The 17,514-nt window shown below is 38.0% G+C and overlaps 2 protein-coding genes across 3 annotated transcripts in view; one reads left to right on the forward strand and one right to left on the reverse strand.

Moving 5' to 3' along the window:
• si:dkey-237h12.3 (teneurin-3) overlaps positions 1-4,568 on the reverse strand; it is a 173,976-nt gene extending 169,408 nt beyond the window's left edge. Inside the window, 4 exon segments of the mRNA XM_018679395.1 lie at positions 3,237-3,402; positions 3,532-3,558; positions 3,716-3,818; positions 4,488-4,568. The gene's annotated coding sequence lies outside the window, so the exon portion shown is untranslated.
• aga (aspartylglucosaminidase) lies at positions 3,755-17,481 on the forward strand. 2 transcript variants are annotated; one of them, XM_018679398.2, is made up of 9 exons: positions 3,755-3,814; positions 7,620-7,773; positions 9,149-9,261; positions 11,522-11,634; positions 13,330-13,438; positions 13,660-13,735; positions 14,113-14,220; positions 15,846-15,979; positions 17,277-17,481. In XM_018679398.2, the coding sequence occupies exons 2-9, from the start codon at positions 7,688-7,690 to the stop codon at positions 17,375-17,377; spliced, it is 840 nt and encodes a 279-aa protein (XP_018534914.1). In that variant the 5' UTR covers positions 3,755-3,814; positions 7,620-7,687; the 3' UTR covers positions 17,378-17,481. The 2 variants fall into 2 exon arrangements, with proteins under 2 accessions (XP_018534914.1, XP_018534913.1); XM_018679397.2 differs by lacking the exon at positions 3,755-3,814 and adding an exon at positions 4,595-4,903.
• Positions 17,482-17,514: the final 33 nt, after the last annotated feature.

Below are 17,514 nucleotides of genomic sequence, written 5' to 3' on the forward strand. Positions count from 1 at the left end.
CTATTTGTGTACAGATATCACAACTTAACACTTTCAAAATGCATGCAGTGCATACGCCCACGGCTAATTTTGCTTTCAGGTGATATGCCAATCCCAGGTGGGCGTTGGAGGGATGACTTTGTTTGCAAAAACTGATCAGAGCAGCAGGGGAGAACTCCTCAAGACGACTAAAAAGACATTTTTACAATCACAACAGGATCATCTGAACTGGGGTAGCAATAAACCAGTAGTTTCTGTGCCTCAATCTAACCATTTTAACCCAAACTGCATTGGAAAGGATTGTCATCTCCTTTGCATAGTCTGTCCACCAGAGAGCGCTGGCAAGTTTATTTTTCAAATGCAAAATTCCTTGTTCAATACATATTGTGGTTACTGTTCTTTTGAAAAAGAACATTTGTTTATGTATGTATTTATTCAAAGAAAAAAAATATGGGGTGATTGTATTTGTAACTCTCATGTGTGCATTGGTGTTAGCCTAAAAAATCCAGTGTCCCTTGCACTATGATTTGAATCACCTTCTGTATATTCCTACGCCATTTTGTCAGCAGCTGTCAATCAGTAAACATATAGTCCCTGAGGCTTATATACAGCAGTGTAGTGGTTTAGATATCCATACACAGATACCATTGCTTTCACCCAAACTGACACTGAGTATGCCCCCTGAGACTGTTTCGAAGGACATTACGAAACAACTTGAAAGGACATTGGTGATTGATGAAGTTATTATTAAAAAGCTATTCTTTAAGCTGCTGTTCTTTAATTTCGATCAATAGCACAGGTGAAGGTAATAATACTCTTTCTCTCTCTCTCATCCATTTTCTCTCCATCAGATACCCCTGTCAAAATCACACTAGGACTTCCCATTGTTTAAGGAAAAACCAATGAATAAAATATAAGTGAAAATTGTATTTTTCATATGAATAATGTAAAAGAGGGCACGCTGTTGGCGTCCACGTCTCAAGGTTAGACTATATTGTTAGTTTCCCCGCCTGGCCCTTGCTTTGTTCTTGTTTGGTACAAAATGAGAGGATCCAATTCTATCAAGTTTTCTGTTCTGAGGGACACTTTGCCTCCTCTGCAATGATATGTTATTCCAGGAACTTGAAAGAAAAATTCCATACCCAGCATGAGGTATGTATTGTTAGGGCAGTGCCATATGGTATGACTTGGAGAGTATGCCAAAACTTCTCACCACAACCAGCTTCCTTCACTCTGCCACCATCAACTGCTTCCTTCCAGTAAATTGAAGGAGATGAGGAAAAGACTGATGGAACACTGGGAAAGATGTATATGCTTACATGATTAAAGATGACATTTTAACTAATGGCTTTATGCCAAAACTGTTCTCCAAGGGAATTTTAGTTTGATGTGTGACTTGTAATCAAAATCCAAACCATGAAATCTAAAGGTTTACATTCATCATTTGTTCCTTCTCTGATAGGCCAATAACCTCTCCACTGAGCAGCAGGTACGAGTGAACTGTGTTAGACAGTCATGCAATTTATTTTTATGAGCAGAATACAGCAGGGAAAACAAGGACTGAAACGCACTTTTGCACAGGACTAAATCTGAGCTGCCACTGTATGATACCTGCGGAGCAAAAAAAAGTCTGTGAGCCCATTTTTCGGGGCTTCTGTATTGATTGTCTGCTCCTTAACATAACTCCCATAACATACAGGCAAATAAAGTAATCAATCATGATACATTTGGGCTATGGTATATTCCACTGAGGGAGGGGGGCATCTTCTATTTCCTGCATTACTTGATAGAAAACAAAACTTAAGCTATATGCCTCTTTCAGGACTGACATTTTTATGTTCTGGTAAGACAGAGGATGATTTATATCATTTGAGACATAATCTAAAACTTCTGACAGGGAAGGAGTCACACAGTAAAGGTACCTTTTGGACTTTGACAGTGGAGTGATAGATCACTCTTGTTGTTATTCTTGTCAACTAGATATTTTATGTGCTCTTGCAAGTATTTTTATTTCATTGACTTCATCTATTGTTATTTCTATTGTCATCAACTTGTTACACTGTTTGAAATTTGTTCTGTCAAGTATTACAAAACTTTTCGCACTATTCCACTACTATATTTTCTATTTCCAAGCTACTGCCTGGTACAAACCTTGAAAATGTTTGACTTTACAAGTTGACGAGGACCACCTGAATGTACAATTAGTTTTATTCTCTGGCTAGACCATCTCATTTTTGGAAAAAGTTGCAGCCTCAGCCTAAACTTCAGATCTTCTGAAAGACCAACCTTTGTGAAGCATATCCTTTGAAAAATCCAGCCTCTTAATTGGGTCAGAGCTATTTTGACTTGCTTAGCTTTCATCAGTCATTGCTGTACTTTGTTAACATCAGTCCAATCAGAAATGTCAAGGAATTGCTGTGCTTTTCTCCATGTGGGAATGTTACACAATCCAAGCAGCAAAGAGACAAATCTCAGATGAGATTGCTGCAAGATAGCATCCTAATACAAGGCAGATTTGCTACAACTAAATGTAGACGCATGAAATGCAAAGTTTCTCTGTACTCCTCAAAACATCAAAATTCATCAAAACTCATCAAAATTAGCAGCAGCTATTTGGATAACGGATAGTAAAGTAAGTCATCATGTAAAACCAATGTGTAAATGACAACAGCAACGCTTACCATGGAACCAGAATTACAGAGAAAAAAAGAAAGATAGTTATTTGCCTTCCAAGACCCATATACAGTACTATCTGCTACTTGGTTTGCAGTTTGCAGCCAACAGGAAACCTCCCAAAATAATGTGAACAACACAATGCCCTTGATCAACTTTGCCTATAAGTATAATTGGATTTACTATTTATATTTCACCTCTGTCATCAATAGCAAGACACCATATGCCAAATAGAGACCAAATAAATTAGCTAAGCTGCACCATGATTTTTTTTTCAGTCAATACAGTACACATAAGTAAATGCAGCAGCATGATAAAGAAGCAGGCAGCAGGCACTATGGAAATGACAGCAGCTACCAGTAGATCTGCAAGAGAGCAACGAACACTCTGCAACAAATTCATGTCTACTACAAACTGAATTTGTGTCAAGCCCTTACCAGCAACAAATACAGCAGAAAAGCTGAAACTCAACTGAGAAACAGCCAGCATTGAGGGCAGCTTAGTCAGCTAGGTGACATTTGCAAGCACAAATAGGATGTCCTGAGCCAAGACATTTACTAAAGGCACAAGCAGCAAATACATACCTTGGTTCCTCCACAGGTGAATAAACTCCTCGAGAGAAGTCACTATGGCTCCAAGCTGCCAACAGCAGAGACAGGATTCTGCTTCTGCCTTGAACCGGTCAAGCGAAGTATGAATAATGACTGCAACCAGTGAAAACTGCCAGGTTCCAGAGGCCACCCTGCACACCTGTATGAATGATTTGATTTCTAGTTATTAGTCCAGTAAGTGCTATCCAGTCAACCCACTCATTTTAAGTGTACAGTGCTCATTACGTTCTTAATGGTTAGTGGAAGAATATTGCAAATACTAACTCACCAGAGGGAAAGTGGACTTCTCAGCAATCTAAGACAATAAGAAAAGTAACTGTTAGTAAGTAGAGCAAAATGTATTTAGATCTTTCTGACAGCAGACATTTTGGATCGTCATAGCAGGAAAAGCACAGGTGAAATCTATTTTGTGAATGATGCCATCGTACACAATAGCAGGGCCTACAACTCACCTTAAGGGAATGCAATCCTACTGTGACACGCCAAAGCAGCTGCTGGGAAATACAAGGTGGTGCATAAATTCTTCCTTGCTCATCCAAGGAAACCATAAGGTGGCTAGAAATCATAATGAAACAGTATGTGGTTTTCCGACCAGTAAAATGGGTGTTTGATGTGAACAAACAAACATTTAGCATGTTAATGAGCTTTAGCCTTCCTTTATGGCTAAACGTTAGCAGGTTAACGGGCATTGGCCTACCAACATAGCTAAACGTTTGTTATGTTAACGGTAATTAGCCTGTTTACATAGCTAACTTTAGCACGTTAACGTGTATTTTTGTTAAGTAATGTTTCGCCTGTTTGCTTGCTGGAATGCCAGACATTGTCTACAGCGATAAAAAAAAAAAAAAAAAAAAAAAAAAAAACTGATTATAGGCTACAAAAATTGCTAATGTGAACCCACTGGGTTTAAGTAATGTTTTGCTAACCGGTGGAACCTGCCGCCATCAGTTTGAAATTTACGTTTTCTCTCTAATTAGCTAGCTTAGTGCAGCTATTATACTTCGTCAACTTCGACTTCAAAACATAATTTCTCAAAATTATTTAAATTAGTTTCCCACAATTATTTTTTCCAAATTTTCACAGACAATTTTCTGAAACTATCTGGTATTAACTATTGCTACAGTTGCTAAATACACTTGACCTATTTTATTCACCTTCATTCGCCTACATTTATTTATTTTTTCTTAAAAAAGCTAATTTGTATTTTTTTAAAAGGCCACATACCAAAAAGTGCATGCCACATTTCCTCCAGCTCCGAAGTATTTGTACTGTCCCTTTAATGAAGAACACCGCCCACTCAGCATGTGACACAACAAGGAAGTTTAAATGTAAGGTTTCATCAACCCGAGGTGTTATCCCTTCTCTACAGCGAACTTTCTTTTATGAGTAATTACATGCAACAAACACCCTGATGTGTTTGGCTGTCAGCTGGGATAGTATTTCTCCGTGGTGTGAAAAACAGAAATGAATAGGAAATAGCAGCAGTCCTCTGTATCGTTGTAATGTTCATACAACGTATCGTCGGGGCAAAATGTTCATATCGCTCCTTTTTTCCACTTTAACGTTACTGTTTCCACTTGGTCAATCATCTCTCCCTCTCGTTATCAATACGTGGCCTTTTAAGAATGCAACAGCTGCAGGTAGGCCTAACGGTATTTAACTAACAAACACGAATTGCTTTCAAAGTTTAATGCAGCCCAGGGCTTCGTCACGTGAAATTGTGGGCAAAATATGCAGACAAATACAACGCCCGCATACCTACCCAATAAATTGCATGTTGGTAATTTGCTTTTGATCGTTTTCACCAACATGTTCTTTCTGTATGTGCCCGGTCGTTAAATGACTAACTGATAAGTTACTGGAAATTCTGTAGGCTGTAACACTGTACGAGAGCTCCTTGTACATTTGAAAATGAAAACGGTAAATTGGTCACCAGTTTACCTGCCAAGCTCCAGTAATGGCCATTGCAAAATGATATTTTCCATCTTTAATGGTCTCAAAACTATTCTGTAAAGAGGTATTTTAATGTGGTAGAAATTGTGACAATGCTGTAAACCCACCCACTAGGCTACAATTATTTAAGTTTGCAGAGAGAGCGCCACAGTTGAGCAGTGACATTTGAAAAAAAAAGTGGAGGTTGGATAAACCTGCCCTCATGCTGACAGTCTGAGATGACTTGTTTCTCTGGGATATAATCTGCTCTGTGCTTTATGAAATCCATCTGCTTAAAACTTCTTAAATAACAACTACATGTTTAACAGTTTATTGCAGACAGTAGTTGTCATTTAATAAATGACTTCAGTGTGATCATGTCATTTTGCCCACCATTATGAGTCATCATGCAGCTCATTAAGGTGGCTTGATATGACACCCGTGACTTACTGTGGTAGAAAACTTAGGCTTAAATGTGTCTCCCCACCCAATATTTTTTTCATTTCATCCCTAATTAAATCCTAATAAAATGTTTAGAGCTGAAATGATTAGCACATTAATTGACTAGTTTATCAACAGAAAATGTTCAGGTGTTATTTTGATAATTGTTTATGTTATTTATCCGTGAATCACCAGCTTTTCTCCAGTTGCAGCTTCTCAAATATGCTTGTCTCTGCCATAGCAAATTGAATGTCAAGGAAAAATTTTAAGACATCACCTCACGGAAATTATGAAGGGCATTTTTCAATAGTTTATGAAATCTTATAGACTAAACAATTAACCAAGAAAAATCAAGAAAATTATATTACATTGGCAAATTATTTGATAACAAAAATAACAGCTGAGGGAGAGAGAGAGAGAGAGAGTGTGTGTGTGTGTGTGTGGTGTGTGTGTATTGCATGTGTAAAGGACTGCAATCCCTGGCAGGCTCCATAGGCAGCATTTTCAGGATTTCCCCTCACATTATTAGAAAGTGCTTTTTTGCAGTATACTTGTGACTCCACTACAGCTTAACCATACAAGTGTGTAAGACCATCAGAGTCTTAGATGCTGATAGGAAATGGGCAGAACCCACTAGGCTTCATAACTGCCATCGCCAGCTCTGCCCTCACTCTATTTGATTTCCTTCAGGATGATACATTGGACATGTTCAAATTGAAACTGAAAATATTTCAGCATTGCCTTTCACTTATCTGTCAAGTGGATTTCCACCAGGTGCACAGCTCAACACGAAAAATGATAGAAATGGTGTTCAAAACATCTCAAGCAACAGATCAAACCTGTAGGTGATTAAAGTGAACTTAAAAATCTTACCATTTGAGAGATGGATACCCTTTAATTTATCTGATGTACATCACATCTTTTCCCCAAGGTAGCTATGAAAATGAAAAATGTACCCAGCTATCCGTTCTGCAGATAGATATTTAAAAGTGTAGTCTGTGAGCCACTACTATTGATCCACCCATGCAGATCTCTTTTCCTTTAGGGGCTTACAGAAGCAGCTGACAATGGCAGGCTAATCTCCTCTTCCATTCTGCAGCATTTTATAAGTGAAAAAGATTGCAATGCTGAGTTTGATATTATAAAAAAAAGAAAAAATAAAGAATAATATCCTGAGACAAGAGCACTTACCGAAGATGGTAGACGAACAGAATTTATAGATGGATAAATCATAACTCATAAGAGGAGGAATTTCTGGTAGTATCCTGCTGAACACAGAGTAAAGGTCTGAGAATTTAGTGGCAAGCTGGTGACAGTGCTACCAGTTGGTATTTTGATCCCCCATGGGCACTTGGGGGATCAGTGACCAAATGCTTGTCAGCTCACGCTCCCTGTTTATTACAAAATCCACTTTAGTGGTCATCTCGTGCATCATCTTAACTTTCACTCTGCTTAAGCAGATTTTTTTTTCTTTCTCGTATTCTTTTTTTGTCTTTTTAGTAAATAGATTTCATTAACTACATAATTTACCCTGCATATTTAAAATCATACTCTCCAAGGAAGCACTAATATCTAATATTACATATTAGATATTACACTCACTCAACTAAATTGCAAACTATGATTTCTAAGGTTTTTGTGGATTAGTAACATTAGCTGTCCAAAATGTTATAAAACAGGATGTTAGAACATTATGTCACAGTGAAGTTTCTTCAGAGCAGGACAAAAACTTCCCTTGTCAGCAGTGTCTATGTCAGGCTCATTCTTAGAGAAATAGAGACTTGCAGGACAGAGCGACCCTTCCACTCCCACAGATAAGGTTAAGCTGCTTAAATGTTTGGTAGCCCTGACAACAGGCTCAGAATTCTCTGTATGCTGTAATCATTTCACTGACGAGGGCTGTATTTCCTATCATGGGTACAGCATCTGTTTTGTAATGTATTGTGCACTGAATGATTCACTGTTTTCTGTTTTGGACTGTAGCGTGGAGTGCCCTGCAGTCCGGTGGCTCAGTGTTGGATGCAGTGGAGAAGGGCTGTGCCCGCTGTGAAATGGAGCAGTGTGATGGCAGTGTTGGCTATGGCGGGAGCCCAGATGAGTCTGGAGAGACCACACTGGATGCCATGATCATGAACGGGTAATCCATGGGCATAACCTGTGCTTTTATTAAAAGAGAAAATAGGAAAGGACATTTAAAAAATGCATAATGCAGTGAAGCAGTAAAGACTGATAAGGTGGAAAATCAATTCTGCAAATCTTGTCATAGCAGCTTGAATCTCTGGCAATGCTCTTGTTCTAAATTTAGGAATAAATAAAAGCAAGAAATCACTCTAAGTGAACAGAGAAATGTTTGTGGCTTTGTTTTTCTTGTTTTTTTTTAAATCATAAATGACCTATGTTTAATTGAAAATGACTAAGATCTTACTCTAATTAGCCACCTGTGGCTGTCAACATATTGTGTAACTGACAATTTGTTCTGGTGCTGTCTGTGCATCTTTAACATTTACAGGCTTAACTGGTTGACCTTTCCAGCGAGTCGTTCTTTAATAAAGCACTAATTAAGAGTCTCATTAGGATCTGAAGGCTTGCCCATGATTAGGTCCTTAAACACAAACATTTACACACTCACAAGTTATCATTGGAGCCAAATGTCAGCTCACGATGAAAGAAAAAAGACAAGCAGCAAGCTGTTTGCTATTACCCTGTTGAATGTACCTTCCTCTGTTTTGCTGGAAAATGTACTTTTTTTTGTTGCATAGTAATGAGTATGTGCAAGGGAGAGGATAGTCTCCCACACATTATTCAATGTAGCTGCATGGGAAATACAGTAGTTACTGGCAGATATGTTGCACACAGTGACTGAGAACAAGAATCGAAACACCTGTACAATTTCATGCAATCCCACAGAACAGCCCTGCACAAAATACACTATTTGTAAAAACTTTAGAGAGCAGTGTTCAATTTTTGATACCATGTCAGGAGGGAGTTGACTCAACTCCATGGCAATTCTTGAGGCTTTAGTTTGTTTTGGTGGATAAATATTGATAAATTGAGAAGCCTCTCTCAATATGATGCAATCCATGACACCAGCATCACAACTGACAGCTTCAGAAACAAAATTACGAATATGAGTTAACTTCACTCTGACACAGTGTCAAAAAAACATTATACTATAGGTTTAACAGGTGCAGTATTTATTACAAGACATGTCTGGTAAATTGCATTAGATTGAGAGTTTCTGCCTTTCTATATAATTAACTAGTTCTTATCAGACACCTGACAGTGTAATGTTAACACCTCAGTAGCTTTTTATGGCACTGACTCATTGCACTAATTAGCTCAACCAATACATGTAAGAGATACAAACATAGAATACACTGTTTTCACACACATTTACTTAATTAACTATGTTATGGAAATTCTGAAATTTATCAAGCATTTGTGATACTGACATTACTTGTGTCCACTAACCCAGAAGGAGTGCTTATTCTCAGTGTATTCTCTGTGAGCAGGGATACAATGGAGGTGGGTGCAGTTGCAGACCTGAGAAGAATCAAGAATGCCATTGGAGTAGCAAGGGCTGTGATGGAGCACACTGATCACACACTGCTAGTGGGAGAGTCAGGTATAAGTGGATTTATGTCCCCAGTAGTATAATTAAAAAAAACACTAATAATGGAGGATAATACTATAACATTTTGAAATTAAATCATTATTTAAACAACATACACAATGTTAATTCAAATCACTGACCAACACTTTCTCCAGCTTTATAAATGCGGTTATGTTGAATCAAACAAGTCCAATTCGAAAGGAAAGGAATAAAATATGTTTTAAGGCGACACCGCACTGAAACTCAAATTTACATTAGTTATCTTCATCGAGCAGTTGTCACATTAGGGCTAAAGCCTTTTAGGCAGTTATATAATGGGTGGTTTTTGCAACACTTGAATAAGCTTTAATCCCTGATCACTAACATAAGCACTTGGTGATGAAGGCATGGGTCAGTGCTGCAGTATAAAGCTCTGAAGAGAAATAGAGTGATTGTATAACAGACAAGTGCCCAGAAAGGAAACATACAGTCGAGAGTATTAAGACAGTTACATATTTTTTGTCCTTGAGAGAGCTGTATGTGAGATATAGTCCTTTCAACACATAGTGCTGAGATCACACAGGTTCAAAAGTAATTGGACACTTAACTGCTAAAAGTTAGCACTAAATGGGAAGCTGTGTGTCGTTTCAGTGCTCGGTCATGCAACAAAAATGCTCGCACGTGGCTCAGAGCTGATTGAGAGTTAATGGTTGTCATTTAAATTGAGGTGTTGTCAGTCAATGAGGAGTAAGGAGGTATACAATTCAAAAGACCATACAAGTGAAAATGATAACAATGAGGCTAAAAAAAAAAGCTAAACTCTGTCAGAGAAATAGCAAATGTAGTTTGTCAAAAGATGTACATTCTAAAAAGCAAGTGCCTACAGGGAAACTAGAAAATGCCAAACGAGCTGGTAGATAGAGGAGCACAGGTTTTGCAGATGATCAGAAAATCAGTAGTATGGTGCTGATATGACTGCACAGCCAGTCAAAAGGTAGGCATACATACCTCCTTGTCAGTGATCAAGGAAGAGAGACCAGGTTGCAGTTTATTAAAACATAAGAGTAAAAATGAAGAGAGAGTACCGGAACAAAGTTCTATGGACTGATGAAACAAAAATCAGCCTCTATCAAAATGATTGAAAAAAGGAAAGTGTGGGGAATAAAGTCATGACCCAAAGCATACCACCTCAACCTGTCAAACATGGTGGTGTTTTTTTTTACAGCTTGGGCATGTATGGCTGTCAGTGTAACTGACACACCGGCATTTATTGATGATTTCACCACTGACAGAAGCAACAGGGTGAATGCAGAGGTATACAGGACCATACTGCGTGCTCAGATTCAGCAAGATGTATCAAAACTCATTTGACATTTCATCATTCAGCAGGACAATAATCTGAAACTTACGGCTAGAGCAAGCAAAGAGTTTTTCAGGGTGAAGAGGTGAAATATCGTTGACTGGCCGAATCAATAACCTGATCTCAGTCCAGCCGGGCTGCATATCACTGGCTATAGCACGGGCTAACGGCAAACAGACCCCACAAGAAGCAAGAGCAGTGGGTGGCTGCAGTGAAGACCTGGGAGAGCATCACCAGACCTGGTGATGCCTATTGGCTAAAGATAAAGGGCAGCTGTTGACTGCAAAGTATAATGTGGGAATTATGTGTTAAAAGGGTTGTATCTCTCACACAGTTCTATCAGTATTGATACAAACCTACTCAAATTAATGCTGAGACTTAACACTTAAATGTAATATCCAGTATTTTATTTCAAACTCAATGTTGCTGAAGCACAGAACCTGAAGAACAAAGAATGTACAACTGTCCAAATACTTAGTCTGGACTATATGAGAGAAATCTTTACATTTTTTTCATGTAAAGTAACAAGTAACAAATGAATAAATACACAAGTGGAGAAGAACAAGGAGCAAACCTCTCAAGTCAGTTAATATAAACTGAAGGCCAATATTGAAGCCTTTTATTTCCAGGTGATATATCGTCTTCTAAATCAAATAATTTGGCTCATATGGAAAATATCAACTTTTGTTTTCAATTCAGTTCAGCTGGCCTTGTTCATCTAAACTGAACCATCATTCTTGGTAAGGTCACAGCTGTCCAAAACAGTAACAATACAAGACTACCTCCCTCGCAAGCTAAAGCTACAAGCCTAAATGAGATGAGATTGCCTCCAGTTCCTCCTTTGTTTGCGACCCTTTGTTTTTCTTATAACCCAAGGTCAGTGTGGACCAGAATGTGTAACTTGACCTGAAAGTATTACTCTTCTCTTTATAGCTTCTCTGTTTGCTGAAAACATGGGCTTCATTGCAGAAGACCTGACTACCAACAAATCTGTGAATATTTTCTCACAGTGGCTGAAGGGCAACTGCCAACCTAATTATCGAAAGGTAGGTGTGTGTGTGTGTGTGTATTAGAGTGTGTGTTTTTCTTCACTTGTTTTGGCTACAGGCATGCTACTTCTGAAAGATTGATATTAAGCTAGGAAATTGACAGGCATACTAAAGCAGTTCATAAAAAGACAGCCTGTGTGGTAAAGGTGATGCCCTACAGTGTTGCTGCTATTCTTTAAAACTCTCCTGTTCACTTCCCCAATAATGTCCCAAAATCTCTAGAGTCAGAATTGTTTTTCTTTTTAAGTCAGCTGTTATAGTTCCAGAGAGAGCATGCAATGTCCTATTGATCAAATTTACAACATTTACACTTGAGGCTGCGCAGTACAAGGACAGTCCTCTATTGATGGCCACTGAGCAGCTTCACTACAAAACTTGTGCCTCAACAGTAGTTGAAGAAGGGAAATAACTGATCAGTTCTACTACCCAAGTTTTTCCCAATGCTTTTTTGACCTATTCATGCCAATTAATAGTTTCATCTAGCAAGTACATTACCTAAGGTAGTTGGTGCAGAGGCATAGTAAACTTTATTCAGTAAACACAAAAAATGGTACAAGATAAAAGCCAGAGAAGAGAAAAAACAGAACATCTGTATACATTTGGTGCTGCAATAAATTGTATAATCCATGTACTTTTAGAATAATAAAGATATCTACAGTGACAGTTCTAAACAAAAGCATTATTAGATGTGGTTAACTGCACCACTGCACCAGCTTGATTCTGCAGAACGTTGTCATTATTCCCCCTTTACCTTGTAAACAAGGTCTGACAGGCTTTTTTGAAAAATTTCAGATCGTGGCTGAGGTCACTGGAGAACAACTGTACCTTTATTATTTATAACTAAATAGACTGTTTTCAAGGGTTTTACTTTCACCTTCATGAAATGGAATATAACAGACTTTGCTTTATGAATAATGCACTGGGCACTTTCATAAAACAGACTAGTTGAGCCCAACTTTGCTTTACTGATGGCATGATGAAAGCCCCGTGGAAAAGTAGTGGTGATACAGATATACATTCTACATGAAAGGATCTTTGTTTTAAAGATCTAAGTTTACCTTTTGTGGCTCCAAGTCTGCGTTTTTCAGCTTTTCACTTAAAACACTAAATTAGACATTTTCTTTTTCCACAATTCCACTTACCTGTGACATCAAAGAAGCAGAAGACACTCAGTGAACTTTTCACACCTCCCTGCAGGTCAACCTGGTACACTCAGTCACTCATAAGAGCAGAGAAGACGCCTTGAGGTAGAGAGAGACAGAGAAACCTTTTGTCAAACCACACTACACGCTGACAGATATTCACATCTTGTGCTTTGTGCTGACCCTCTATCCAGAACAACTTAAAACGAACGAGCTGGTACAGGAGGATGTCTGTGTCTCAATAAAAAAATGGCATTTGACTGCTGAAGGACATATTTTGGCAGCAGCAGGAATTTAAGCCAGGATGTTTTGTTCATGTAACTGTCCAGGCACTAGGCCACTGGGAACATGGTTTTTGTGAAGTTCACCAAGCAAGACTGCCAACTGTTTATTCTAAAGTACCAAACCACTTAGGGCCAGTATTGCTGATTGTTGAGTAAAAATAAACACCTGCAGATCAGCATGTCTGGCTTGTGTGCTATTACAATAATTACATCCTGGGATAATGGCATTATGCAAGCAGTAATAACGTTTTCTTTTCTGTCAAAAGAATGTATTTCCAGATCCTTCCATTTCGTGTGGACCTTACAAGCCCAGGGTGACACTGAGACAGAAGAAGAGGGCACAGTATGCTAATACACGCTCCCACGACACCATAGGTAGGTTTTATCAGTTAACACTGAGAGTGAAGTCAGCTTTCCTTAGGCATTTTATAGTTAAGTATTTAAGTACTTCATTGAAATTAGACAGGGATGTGAACACGTTTAGCAGCATAATGTACCAAAAAGGGACATAGACAGGTCAACTAAAGTAGAGGTTATTTTAATGTCTTGAAATTTGTGTTTCTGTCCCTTATCCACTTCCTTTGTTTTTGCATCAGGGATGATTGTTCTTGATCAAGATGGTCATGTGGCTGCTGGCACATCAACCAATGGACTAACTCACAAAGTACCAGGGTGTGTAATTATGTTGATTTTAATCTCAAAAATTGGCAGAAATATATTAGTAATTTTGACAAAGCCCAGGGAAGTTTGCTCTTGGCCTTGGGGAACATTCAGTAATGTTGTAGCATGTATTTATAGGTTTGGAGAGAACTACTAGATATAAAGATAACTGTGTTGTAACTGTTAAAGATACATATTTAGGGTTCTCTTTTTCAGTTTGTCGAGCTTTGTCGAGGTTTAAAAGGTTACAATCACAATTCTGAAACAGGTGATGCTGTAAATCTGCATTTTACATCAGTCACAGGCAGACAAATATAAACATTAAGAGTTGAAGGCTTTTTTCACTTGTTTTACGTATGGCACTGGTTTGTCATTGTCCTGTCCTGCAGTCGTGTTGGGGACTCTCCTATAGTTGGAGCAGGGGCCTATGCAGACAGCTCAGCTGGTGGTGCTTCAGCTACTGGAGATGGAGATGTTATGATGCGCTTTCTACCAAGGTACTTCATTCATTGTCCTTTTGTAACCAGTCATATTCAATTAAAAATATCTTTCCTTCATTGCTACCGTGTGTCAACATGTGCTCCACTGCATGGAGGAAAAATTGCAGTCTCGTTACAAAAGGGAAGGTCAGGAATCTTTGTGCCTACGTCTGAAGGTTTTCTTATTTGTCTCAAAAGAAAAAGATCCCTTAAAGCATGCATGTAATGTAAAAAGCTCATTTATGTTTCAATGTGAGCAAAGAATTTTTAAAAACATGTACTCAATTTTTTTTTCTAGATTGCTTCCTGCAAGCAGTGAAACAAAAAAGTGAGACTGTATGAATACCTCAGTCACTACAGCTTTGTAAACACTCTATCGAATGGAGTATATAAATTAAATATCCTATTTTCTGTATTATTTGAATTAGTCTAACGGTGTTGCATCTAAAATTTCATGAGACATGTTGACTGGATCCCAACTCCCCCATACACACTAACCAGGGATTAATTCCCAGCCACCTTTTTGAATAACATGACTGTTACATGGATTTCACTTGACAGAAGAATTACACTTCAGAAAATATTGACATATATGACATGTAGATTTTAAAAAGCCAATTTCCTATCTGAGCCTCTAGGTGCAAGTGTAACAATAATATTAAAAAGGGTGGAGTGGACTATGTTGCCCCAAAACTGTCATTTGTGCATTCCACGGAAGAGGCAAGATTTCACTAAAGCTGCTGTTTGTTTCCAGGCTGCGAGAATGTGGCAGTCTCAGAAGAGTTATTTTTTTAGCTTTATTTATTCAGAATAGTTTGGTGAGCACACATACGGTTTCTTTTAAGTTTCACTCAGCTTTACATTCACAGTCACACACAACCACACCTGAGGGCTGCCAGTTTCAATCATAGTTGTCTGAGTCACATCCTGGAACGACTGGGGGTTGGACTGAAGTGTGTTTATCATTCATTCTCCGATGCCCAAATGTTTCACAGCAGTCTAGATATTTTTAATTGATTTAATTGAAGGAATGAAACACTGACTATCAAAATGTAGCAATATCACAACATCACCAGCAATAGGCTGTTTTAAAACTATGTGTCATGTATGTTGGTATGGTTGTTACATGAAGAAAAATACAACTCTAAGGCCAAAATGTGGAGGGAAAGAAAAGCATTACATGGTACATTTCCTCTCAGAAGTATTCACAGAGGAACAAGGTTCCAACACATTCATACTTTTACAGAAGTCAATTTTTGCAAATTACAGATGTGTCACTCATTGTTTTATACATTTGACCTCAGGCTAATGGAGTTAATAGCACTTGTAGTGTCTGTGCATAGTGAGTAATTTGCATTGCACTGATGGCAAATGACTACAATTTCTCCACATTTGCTGATTATATACTCTCACGAACACCTGAAAAAGTAGTGTCTCGACTTCCTTGTATAACATGGAGCGGGGGTTGGAATGTTAGTATTTTTCAACTCGCATTTAATCAGTGTTTCTTGACATCATATTATTTTGCATCAGATTTATCCCACACCATAATCGCAAGCACATCCCCGTTATCATTACTGGTTGGTGGCCTTGACAGCACTCATTAAGTTTGCCTCATGTGCTGCATGTAATTCTGCCAACAGTTACTTGGCTGTGGAGCTGATGAGGGCCGGGGCAGATCCCTCGTCAGCCTGCAAGACGGCCATTTCCAGAATCAAGAGGCATTACTCAGAGTTCTTTGGAGCCATCATTTGCGCTAACACAACGGGCCATTATGGTGAGTGTTTGGGATCAAAAAGACAGACTGTACCACTCCTTGCCAAAGGAACTAGGACATGCACCTTACATGCACTCACATATCTTTTTTTTAAATTTCACTTGATTGAAATTTCTTTAAATAATTCTGATCAATCACAGAATAGCTTGTTAAAATTCTAAGACAAATTCTTGAAATTTCCCAAACCCAGCTTGTCTGGATAAAACACCTGTGTAAAAAAATTAAATAGGTCACTGTCAATCAATCAAATTCATATAGCTGGTTCCTGATCACCCATATTAAAAAAATATTACAGTACATTGAAAGGCTTTATAAAACAGACTTAATGTAGAAACTAATATGTTCATATAAACATTGTGTGCACCTTATTTTTAATACAACCAAGCTGTTGCTGGTAAGAGTGCTCACTCTTTCCCTTAAAACTGTGCTGTTTATACCTGTTATGTTCACTTATTTTGTTTGTTGCACTTACTGTCCTTAAATGTTTGTTCTGTAGTGTCCATGAGGAACAATATTTAATTTCCCTAAAACTGAATTTATTTCACCTAAACTAATCCAAACTTGTACAATAACATTAACAGCAAGTTCCGCATTCCGGTAAGCATACCCAGTATCCTCACAATCCCAAATATGTCTCTTACCTTGCCTTGACGCTGCAATGAAAAAAACAAAGAACTTGACATTAAAATGAAGCCTGCTCAAAGTCTTTATTTTCACTGAGGCTTTGTAGTAGAACTGGAATTAGAGGGTCAAAGATTTGAATAAAATTTAAATTGTTCATTTTTGTGCAACATTTTAAGCAGACAGTTAAAATCCAAATGTATTAAAGTTACATTAAACTGTCCCCTGAAAGTATGTCATCAACTATCCACTTAAACTTCAGCACAATGCTTTTTACCTAGTGACTGCTTTGTTCTCATGACAACAGAGACAAGTTTAAAAATCACTGTAACAGCTAAGATGGCACACTATTTCTCCTGCCTCCATCAGAAAACTCATTAGACAACCTTTTCATTTTCAAATAACCTACAGTTTGTTCAGGATTAAATCTATTTTCCCTATATCCACAATGGTTTTGTTGACACCTGCGGCTTGCAGCATAGTTCTGAAAAGATATGAACATCAAGAGACACTGAGAACACCTGCATTAACAGCTGTTAACAGTTGAAGGAGAGGTTACTGGAATTATCATTGTCAGGATGTAAATCACATTTCAATTCAAGTACTAAATGTAATGAGCAGCAGGTAAAAGTTTTGTTCTCTTGTGACATAATTCTTTTCTCTTTCATCCCCTCAGGTGCAGCTTGTAACAAAGTCCCTGGCTTCTCCCAGTTTCACTTCATGGTATCAAACTCTGAGTCAGACACACCACTCCTGAAATCTGTGGACTGCTTTTAAATGGTTTATGATTGTGTACGTCTCTTTTATATACTTAAATGAATTAACAGTCTTCATACTGTATTTTAATGTTGATGATTTTAGATTTAATTCATAAATAAAATATAATTAAAAAAGAAAAAATGCATTTGTCGCTT

This window comes from Lates calcarifer, linkage group LG8 (genome assembly GCF_001640805.2).
Source record: "Lates calcarifer isolate ASB-BC8 linkage group LG8, TLL_Latcal_v3, whole genome shotgun sequence".
Lineage (NCBI taxonomy): Eukaryota > Metazoa > Chordata > Actinopteri > Centropomidae > Lates > Lates calcarifer.